Source organism: Primulina eburnea, chromosome 18 (assembly GCF_022965805.1).
Source record: "Primulina eburnea isolate SZY01 chromosome 18, ASM2296580v1, whole genome shotgun sequence".
Taxonomy (NCBI): domain Eukaryota; kingdom Viridiplantae; phylum Streptophyta; class Magnoliopsida; order Lamiales; family Gesneriaceae; genus Primulina; species Primulina eburnea.
The window spans coordinates 22,275,177-22,285,750 of NC_133118.1; the positions used below are offsets into that span (position 1 = coordinate 22,275,177).

Consider the following 10,574-nt stretch of genomic DNA (forward strand, 5'->3'; position numbering starts at 1 on the left):
GAGGTTTTTGATGTGTGGGGGATAGACTTCATGGGACCGTTTCCTAGTTCTTTCACGAAAAAATACATCTTGGTTGCGGTGGATTATGTGTCTAAGTGGGTAGAGGCAGAAGCGTACGCCACTAATGATGCTCAAGTGGTCTTAAAATTTTTGAAGAAAAACATTTTTAACCGATTTGGAACACCCCGAGCAATCATTAGTGATGGTGGCACTCATTTTTGTAACAAACTCTTTGAAAAACTTTTGAGCAAATACGGTGTCACACATAAGATATCTACCCCTTATCATCCCCAGACGAGTGGTCAAGTGGAAGTGTCTAACCGAGAAATTAAGCGGATTCTGAAAAAAGTGATAGGTGTGAGTCGGAAAGATTGGTCGGTGAGGTTAGATGATGCTCTTTGGGCATATAGGACTGCTTTCAAAACACCAATAGGCACGACACCGTACAGATTATTGTTTGGTAAAGCATGTCACTTACCTGTCGAATTAGAGCATCGGGCATATTGGGCAACAAAAGCACTAAACTTTAACTTTACTGATGCAGGTGAACGACGTTTGCTTCAACTAGATCAGTTGGAGGAGTTCCGAAATCTAGCATATGATCTCGCACTAACCTACAAGGAAAAGACGAAGAAAGCCCATGACAAGCGGATCATCGAGAGAGAATTCAAAGAAGGTGAAAGTGTCCTACTCTACTCCCGGTTGCGACTTTTTCCCGGAAAATTGAAGTCACGATGGTCCGGTCCATTCGTGATCTCGAAAGTTTATCCATCGGGAGCTGTAGAATTGAAAGATGGGAAGGATGGGACATTTACGGTCAATGCCCAGCGCCTGAAGCACTACATGGGTGGCACAATTGAGCCACAACTTGGAATCACCCGGTTCCAAGACATGCCGAACTAAGACGGACCGACAGTCAAGCTCTCGACTATAAATCGAGAACTACTTTTCTTCTCCTTCTCTTGCATTTGATTTAATTTTCTTTCGTGTCAATTTATTTATTTTCTCTTGCTTTTGTTTATTTTATTTTATTTTTTAAAAAAAAATAAAAAATAAAATTAAAAAAAATTTAAAAAAAAAAATTTGAAATGGGCAGAGCGGTTCGCGCTCGAGCGGTAATTTTATACCGCCCGAGCGCAAACGCCTACCTCGGGATAATAATTCCCGAGAGGTTGGCGCTCGAGCGGTAATTTTATACCGCCCGAGCGCGAGCGCTTACTTCTGGACAAAAATTCCAGAGAGGTTCGCGCTCGAGCGGTAGTTTTCTACCGCTCGAGCGCGACGGCTTTTAAAACTCGAAATCCCTTTCCCCTTTCTTCATTCTGCACGAAATTTAAGGAAAATGATATACGATAAGCGTGGTCATCCATAATTTTATATTGGAATTTCTAAGAAAAATTTAAATTTGAGGTTATAATAGTAATAGCACTAAGTCAATATGGGTCTTTTTAAGTTGCAATTTGAAAATAAGGACTTAGAAGGAAAAATTAATTGGGTTCAAGGAGACGTAAGAATATTCTAGAGCTTAAGTTTTATCAGAGTAGCGCAGCGAAAGCGTGGATTTTTGGGATACTAAAACTGAATCTAAACTTTGGTTATTAAGGATAAGCGAATTTTGAGGAGAAATTCAATTTAAGGGGGGAATATTGTAACACCCCAAAATTTCGAAAGTCCACGCGAACCACATGCATGCAATTATTAAATTTTCTTGTATTTTAAGTAATTGTTTTAATTGCATTAATTAATTATGTTGTGCATATTTACATGTTTAAAATATATTTTTCTACACTGTTGCATTAAAATGTATTTTAAAGGATATTCGAGTTGAGATCGAGGAACGGAGATCGAGGGCTGAAAAATAGAAAATGTTTTTATTAAATAATTGTTTTTGATTATTTAAAATATGGGTGATGCTTTTTCTTATTTTTGAAAATAAGGGGTTTTGATGTGATTTTATACGCCGGGACGTAAATTTTATCGGTGTTGGTTTTTCAACAAAAATACGAACTTTTTAGTAACCCGGCTATTAAATTCACAAACTTATTTTAAAAAACTATTTTAATATTTTAATTAAATCCTAATTAAATACTAATGGGCTCCTAAAGTTGTACAAGTCGAAATTTGGTGAATGGAGGCCAACAACAAGAAACGCTCTTTCGAGAGTCAATTTGGCACATTGCACCGTAAATTCTCGTACTGCCTCTAAACTTAACCAAATCACTAACGGCCAAAAACATGACCTTCCTAACTCAATGAGGTACTGTCCAGTCCAAGGTCATAGGCTAAAAGCCAAACAAGAACTCGACACCTCTGAACCGAAGGCAAAGGTGTTGTCCAGAAAATTACAGCAGCAGCTGTTGCGCTTTCTTGCGTCGTTTGCAAGGCTAATAACTATTGGGGCTTGAACCACCGACCAGAGCCTCTTAACAACATTCTAAAGTATGGTTTGAACCATGGCTAAGGGCCCTAGGCCAACCACAATTCCAGCCAACACCTACGACAATGCAAGCTTCACCCAAGAACACACACATGGCACGCGTGGGGGTGTTTCTTGTTTTTCTGTCCAATGAAGGATCCAATGGCTATGGTTTAACCATGGTCCATGCTAGACATGCTAAGGTGTTGCATGAGTCATGGCTAAGGGCTAGAAGCCAACCACAACCCACTTGACACCATAAATTCGAAACTCAACACACACAACCAAAACCAGAAAATGAATGCCGATGGGGCGCTGTTCTTGTTTTATTTTTAAAACCGGTGGGAACATGAACCAAGCCATGAAAGGGCATCTTGGTCACGTTCTAGGAATTTCAAGGAAGGGTTCCAACCATAGTTACAGGCCCAAAAGCTAACCAAGATTCGAACCTCCCTGTACAATCCGAAAACCAGAATTTCGAGACACCAAAATGCACCATGGACGAGCGTTGCCCATTCGTGATACTGGTGGGGGGGAAGGGCTTTAACCAATGGATTAACACCTTCCTAGAACACCCTATATCATGTCTATAAACAGCCTTGAGCCCTTGGAAATGGAGCCAACCCTGAAACCACAAAAACATCAAAACCGTGGGAGCATAGGTGGAAACCGAAAAATTCTGCACCATATTTTGCGAAAATTTCTTGACATGATTTCGGTTTTGCTTCAAAATTTAAGAACAAATGTGGTTTAAAAATATGTATATGACTTGATTTAAGGGCAAGGGATAATATAAACGTGCCTTGGATTTGTTTTGAAAGAAAACAAACGATTACGACGACGCGGCGCGGAGGAGTCGGAGTTGCTTTGCTTTCTACTTTTCTCTCTTGTTTTCTTTAGTGCTTCTCACGATTTTTTTCTTACTGAATAACTCAGAATTTTTGAGAATATGGAGAGGAGAGGAGGCTAATGAATGAATGAGGAAGTTGCAAAATGAATGGGAGATTTGATTGGCAAGATACAAACTTTTCTATCCTAGTGTTTGAGAGATAAGGAATGATTTGATATTATTTGATTTGAGGGAGATATTGGAGATGGGGTGGCGGAATTCTAGTCTAGCTGCAAGGTAGAAATATTGTTTAAATGTTTAATTATTGGTGATTAAAAGGTGGGGGAATTATCTACCAAAAAGATTAAGGAAGTGAATCAAGTGGTGAGTTGTCAATCCCTAATTAAAATCTACAAGAGGTGGCCGAATTCTAGCTTATAATTGGAGGAAAAAATTGCTTAAATATTGTATTTTAAATCTTTAAAGTTTTATCTACCCATTAAGTATTTTAGTGAATTAAGTAATTAATTAGTTTAGTAATTATCTTGCATGCATGGCAAATTCCTTAAAGTAAATTACTAACATGTAAATTTGTAATTTATTAAATAAAATAAGCTTAGATTAACTTATCTCAATTGGTCACATATTTTAATTTAGGTTTTTAATTAAATTATTGGACATAAAGGAACTTATTTACTACTAACTTTAATTAATTAATTAAATCCCTAAACATTCTTTTACATTAAAATAAATTATTCTTTATCTTAAATTAAGTCTAGGAATATTTTCTCGTTATTAAAATTTATCTCATTATTCCAACTCCATTCTGTCCTCGCTTATTTAACTGAAAAGACAAAACTAAACTCATGCGATTTAAAATAAATAATCAAGACTAAATAACTTCAAAATGCCTAAAAAAAAAATAAGGAAACCATTTAAGAATTTAAATACTAGAAATTATGTATGGCTTATACGTAGTCTGATGTACGGGTTCTACACACCGACTCGACTCCACAAAAACATCCCAAGTGTTCCCGAAGAAACGTCGTCCACCCTACGACACATACAATTCAAAAACGTGGCAATTGACACCAAATCGATTCCTACGACTTCTAATGTATTCGAGTGCATATCGACGCTAAACGTCATAACAAATAACAACCCAACATCATACTAAGCATACCTAGACGCAGCAACGATCACCCATCGATCCCCAACGAAGCCTGCAACATTAAAATCTCAAGAACACATCAATACATAATTTTCTGAACAACACAGTTTGAGCAGTCCCATGAGAAACATCATAACTCACTAAATATTTATCCAAATATTTCGAATTTACTGTCAAAACGAAGGTATCGAAAAGTTCTACAATTTTTACGTTGAAAGTTTTATCATAATCACGACTAAAAATCACAGTATTTAAAAGAGACAGCAAAAACGAATTTTCAGATCTAGAACTTATCTCAAAACCGATCCAAACCATTTTCTGCTCAAACGACGAACGTTACACATACATTGTTTACGCATAAAAATAACACGACACATATTATGACGATATCGATGAAGAAATAACAGAATATACGTGTCTTTGATGATAAACTTTACCGAACCGACGATACCGAAGCGGGGAAATATACGAGGTTGATCCGGGAAGTTTGTGGAATGGTTTTCTTGCAATAAAATCAACAAAAATTTGCTGGAAAGATTTAGGGGAGGGGCGGATGCTGCTCTCGGGGAAGAACCCTAGGTGTTCTCTTTTAAAAATCTGAAAATAAAATGTGTAGGTGTGTGTTGTGTGTTTTGGTGTGTGTAAAAACATGTAAATGTGTGTGAGTGTGTGTAACGTGTGTGTGTGTATTTTAGTTAGGAGTAAATGGTGCTAATTTAACTAATTAAAAAGGTTAACAAAAGTTAACTCACATTAATTTAATCAATCTACTCAATTAAAATAATTACACACTAATTTTAAAAGTTCTAAACTCTTAAATTATTAAATACATAAATAAGGCTTTTAAAATACTAAAAACTTAATAAATTATTCAAAATGTCTCATCCTTAACTTAAAATAAAATACTACATTTTAAATTGATAAAAATTGTCACCGGTCTTTTCCTCGATCCCGCCTCGAATAATCGCCCGAACATGAAACTCGAAAAACATTTTAACGTGTATCACATATACATAAATAATTAAAAACAATGCATTTAAATAAATCATGCATGGCTAAAACTCAATTTAAACTTAAATAAATGCTTTAATAATTAAATAAATGCATGGGTTATACGTGTACTGAATTTGGGCACTACAATTTTTATGAAAATATTTATGTTTAAAGTTTATGCATTTTCATGAAAACGATATTTTAAGTAGAAATATTTTCACTGTTGCATGTGATCGGTATATGTATTACTTGTTATCAAGATTGTGGTGTGTTGAGTCTTTAGACTCACTAGGTGTAATTGATGCAGGTGATTATGATAATAATGTTAATGGAGGTCTTGATGGTTGATCTGACTGGACTGAAGGTGCACATAACCCGAGGACCGACACTAGTTTTCCGCACTAGTTATGATTTTAAGTGATGTTAAAGATATTTTTACGAAGATTTATTTATGAGTGGTTTTTGAGAGGTTATAGTATTGACTATAATTTTCAAATAATGTTTTCAGGTTTGGTAAAACGTTGGACGATTTTACGATTTGAACTATTTTCTTTTGATTTTCAAATTTTAGTTGGTTGTTTTATTTTAAAAATGGTGTCAATGTATTTTAAAGTATATATATGTATGTTTCAAATTATGGAAATTAAGGAAAAAAAATATTTTAGTACATTTTAAGAAAACGAGTAGTGGATGTTTCAGGATTCGTCCATGTTCATGCTTTACCGCTTCCCAATCCTGATCATAACCCGATCATGCTTTACCGGGGTGGAGAGGACCCGTACACATTCTCTTGCTTCCAAACTCATTCATAATTGGTCACAAGACAAGTCGCATACCTCAAAAACATAAAACATTTTTTTTGCACGTCGAACACACTAATACATTATGCATGCCTGTCTAAGACAAAAATTTTAATTTTTTTCTCCAGAAAGCTTGGAGCTAGGGCGGTAACCTCTTGTCGCTCGAGCGCGCCCGTCCAGAAGAGCTAGCGCTCGAGCGGTAAAATCTCGGTCCCGATCGTCGGCCTGCACAAAAAATTTTGAAAACCAACACAGTTGATAGCAGTCACACGAGAATGATCATACTCACTCATCTCTTGTACAAAAATTACGAATTTACTGCCAAATCGAAGATATCGAAAAGAAATACATTTTTATTTTAAAGTTTTTTCCAGAAAATCGACCGAAAATTCGCAGGATTCTAAAGGACGCAGATTCGGTTTTTGAGATATAAAAACTGATTCAAAATAGTTTCAAACATTATCGCTTAAACTTTGCATAACAAAAACGAATTTTCATGTACCATACGCATCAAAATACTTATTACGACAAGATCGATGCAGAAATAAAAGAATATACATGCATTTGCATCTAAACGGTCGAAGATAACGAATACCGACGCGGTGGATTGCGAGAGATGACCGGGAGACGCTTGCTACACGATTCTTGATCGAAAAATGGACGTGAATCTACAGGAATTTTGCAATGAAGAGGTGGCTGCTAAAAGAACACTCAAGAACCCTAGGTTTTCTTAAATTTTTGCAACGAGTGTGTGTGTTGTGTGTGCGTGTGGGTTTAACTAGATAAAAATTTTCTGTTTAATCAACTAATTAGGGGCTAAAGACAAGCTTAGTTAAATAATTACAGATAAAATAATACTAATCTAAATATTTAACCTCAATAAAAGATTTAATAAAATAATTTACAAGGTTTAAAATCTCCACTGCTCAACTTAATAATTTTTTTGGAAAGCTTAAACTCATAAGATCATCTAATAAATTAAATTAGACTTTAAAATGCTTAAAATTCCATAAATTATTTAAAATATCAATTTCCTTGAATTGAAATAAAATACCACATTTTCATAAAACGTTGCCCGTCTCTTTTCCCAATCCCGTATCGAATATTCTACTGAAACATAAAACTTAAGAAGACATTTTCAAATAAACGTGCAATAATTTAAAATAATGCAAATCATAAATCATGCATCGTTAGAAATCATTTAAAAATTTAAATAAGTAAGTTAAAAAATTTAATAAATGCATAGGTTTACGTGTACTGATTTTGGTCTCTACAATTGTAATGTCAACTCTCGCCTACCATAAAAAAATTGGAAGAAAATTTGGCAAAATGAGCAAATTAGATTTGCTTAATTTTGAATAAAGAATCCATAATATTGATTAAGAATCAATAAGCACAAAGATTAAAAAAAATCTTCTCCTCTTTTGAAAGCATAGTCACGGCCAAGTCAAAATATTGGAAGCAAAATATTTCACATAATCAATTTTGGATTATCGACTTAATTAGCTCCAATAAACATTGACTAAGAATCAATAAATCCTTCCCACCTCAAAAAAAGCTCTCGGCCAACATGCAAAAGGTTGGGAAAATTTTCAGCCATGTGATTTTGTTCCATCGTCGCACCGCTTCGTCTCCGGTTGGAAATTCGGAGGCTACAGTCTCAATGCATAAATCGTTTGGATTTTTTTAATGCAAACCAAGCGAAGAAGACAGTCTTCGATCGTGGACCTAATTAGGAGATCAAAAGAGAAAAGCCGTACGTAGGGATACACAAGAAGGACTACATCCACCTAAACACGAGAACAGTTAGGAGCCCAGCATTGAGAACGCAAATGTATAATTCTAAACGCCCTATGAATGCTTTAAACACATGACGCCCAAGCAAAAAAAATAAAAAATAAAACTTCCGTTGTGTTTTGGATGCAAGAAAAAGATGTACCAACAATATATACTAAACTTGCCCACCAACAGCTCCAAATAAAACGGGACGATACATAAGTTTTTCAATAGAACATAAAGGTATGTGACAGAACAAACATAAAATTAGAACTCTCCCAAGTCTACACACGCGTGGTCATCCCGATATTAGAATTTGCTGGATAATTACCCTGTTGGATATGCTTAACAGAAGCTCTAGTGAAGCACATGTAGTACAAAAGATTAAGAATCGTAGTAGAAACCGTAAAAATGGCTCCGGCAACGAATAGCCCCCTACGTAATGTTGAACAAGAATAGCCATTCGAGTAGGCCGCGGTCCGATATCCGTCATAAAGAGAATAGTCCCTCGCAGCGGCTATTAGACATGCTTCTGCTATGAAATATGATATCCTGCAAAGTTTAAGTTAAAACCAGATGTGTTAACAGGGTATGCAAAATAGTCACCAACGGAAATCAGCATAGTGCATATTTACAAGCAGAAACCGAACGCGAGCAAACAAAGATCCTTGTAATCTAGATTTAGCGATGGATCGAGACCACGAGTACTTACCACATAACAATGAAAAGAATAATGGTGCAAGCACGGCTTCCTCCCGGTGCTAAAGGCGTTCCACAACACAAGCACCGTGTGACCACCATGAGGGTAACTTGGGCCGCGAAAAGAAGCAAGCAAGCAACTATTCCAAGCCCGGTCACAGCATCCGTTTTGTAAACACAATACGTTTGGTTAGTAATTGGATCTGTCCGTAGAGTTCCCTGCCATTAAACAAGCCAAGAAAATATATATGTAAACTTCCTTGTCCGATCATCGCTAGTTCAGTAAACTAACCTCCATACTATGTCTTTTCTCGACGAAAATCAAGCCGCAATTGAGCTAAACAAGTTCGTAGAGGTGCAATTTGTACAAGATGATGGAGAGAGAGCGATAAATATTTTTTGTAATATATGTAGATCCATACTATTCAAAGAATTACCAATCATTGTCCATTGAGGCATAGTTCGACTTATTTTTACTCCACATATCCCAAATGGTAAAGCAACAGACACCCCCAAGAAACAAAACAAAACAAGTCAAATTCTATACTAGGAAAAAAGAAAACAAAAATAGGCCAAAAAACTAAGCAAGAAGTAAATAATTCACAGAGGATCGGAAAAGAGAAATTACAGAGCTGCGATGTCGTTCACCAGCAATGGACAAGCTGAATGCTATTATCCCCAACACTGCAACGACAATATAAACATGTGTCGATCCTCTCCAGGCTGCCATCTCCACGCTTTCTGTTTCTGCAGATAAGTTCAACTTTGCTTCTTTGTTTTGCTCTTAAAAGATATTTTATATCTCGTAAAATGATACACAGAATGGACAACCAATGCGTGAAATTATTTTTATATTTTGGAACCTACGTGAAATTAATTTTTAATAACAAACTTACCTATCATAATGAATCGATGATGACTCTTGCGGTAGAGTCGGTTGTCGCAATATTAGATTTTATGTTTATTTTTTGGAAAAAATTTATTTAAAATCGTGTCGTAGATTCGATTTTGTGAAAAGAATATCATACTCGACCTAATTTATAAAAAAAATTATTATATTCTAATACAAATATAAATCAAATCAACTCATCTCAACATTATAAGCATTATATTTTATCTGTGTATCTATGCAACCTGCATAGATAAATTCTTTGATTATACAATAGGTATCATTAAGTCTGCGTCACAACATAAGATCATAGAACTCATTAGGAAGTGTACGTAATTTCTAAACAGGTTCCTAGTTGAATCAGTCGCCTAAAAGAAGGATAAAGGTCGCTCGAGCTTGAGACCAGCATCTGTTATGTAAACGCTATGTTTCGTTGGCAAAGACATGGAGATGTCCATTCACACAAATGTGTGATTATATAATAATGCACTGAACAACCCTCCCTCGAACTATCCAAGTAGTTCTCACTTATCGAGTGGAATTGTGTGCAGTTATGGTTGTATATAATAAGTCATTTGACCCGGGAATTGTGTGCAGTTATGGTTGTATATACGTACTAGCATGCACTTTTATCCATTTACCGAATCTATTGAGGGTCATCAGGTGGTGAGGTTGGGTGTAGTTTCGAAATACGTAGGAGCAAATGCATTATAGTCCGGGATTCATCGTTCGCCTACGGGTGAAGATATCCTATATGATTTGATGAGTTAATAGTGCAAGGAGTCTTTGGCCAGAGCAAGAAATGTGCTTCAGGGAAATGTGTTTCTCTAGTTGCACATACCATGTCACTGTTAGTACTCCAATATAAATCGCATCGTTATGCAACTCTCGATATACCAATGGTTGCATATTTGACTGGTATATATGTGTTGAAGAGACTGTATTGTACGCTAACCATGACTAAATGTTCTTGTAGACACTATCAGTGATACCTAGTGGAT

At 35.8% G+C, this 10,574-nt stretch overlaps 1 protein-coding gene across 1 annotated transcript; it reads right to left on the reverse strand.

The window, feature by feature from the left end:
* Nucleotides 1-8,179: 8,179 nt before the first annotated feature.
* Nucleotides 8,180-9,498, reverse strand: LOC140819506 (uncharacterized). Its single transcript, XM_073179629.1, has 3 exons — nt 9,313-9,498; nt 8,698-8,903; nt 8,180-8,537 (listed from the first exon to the last, which is right to left on the reverse strand). The coding sequence occupies exons 1-3, from the start codon at nt 9,412-9,414 to the stop codon at nt 8,270-8,272; spliced, it is 576 nt and encodes a 191-aa protein (XP_073035730.1). The 5' UTR covers nt 9,415-9,498; the 3' UTR covers nt 8,180-8,269.
* Between the last annotated feature and the right edge of the window lie 1,076 nt (nt 9,499-10,574).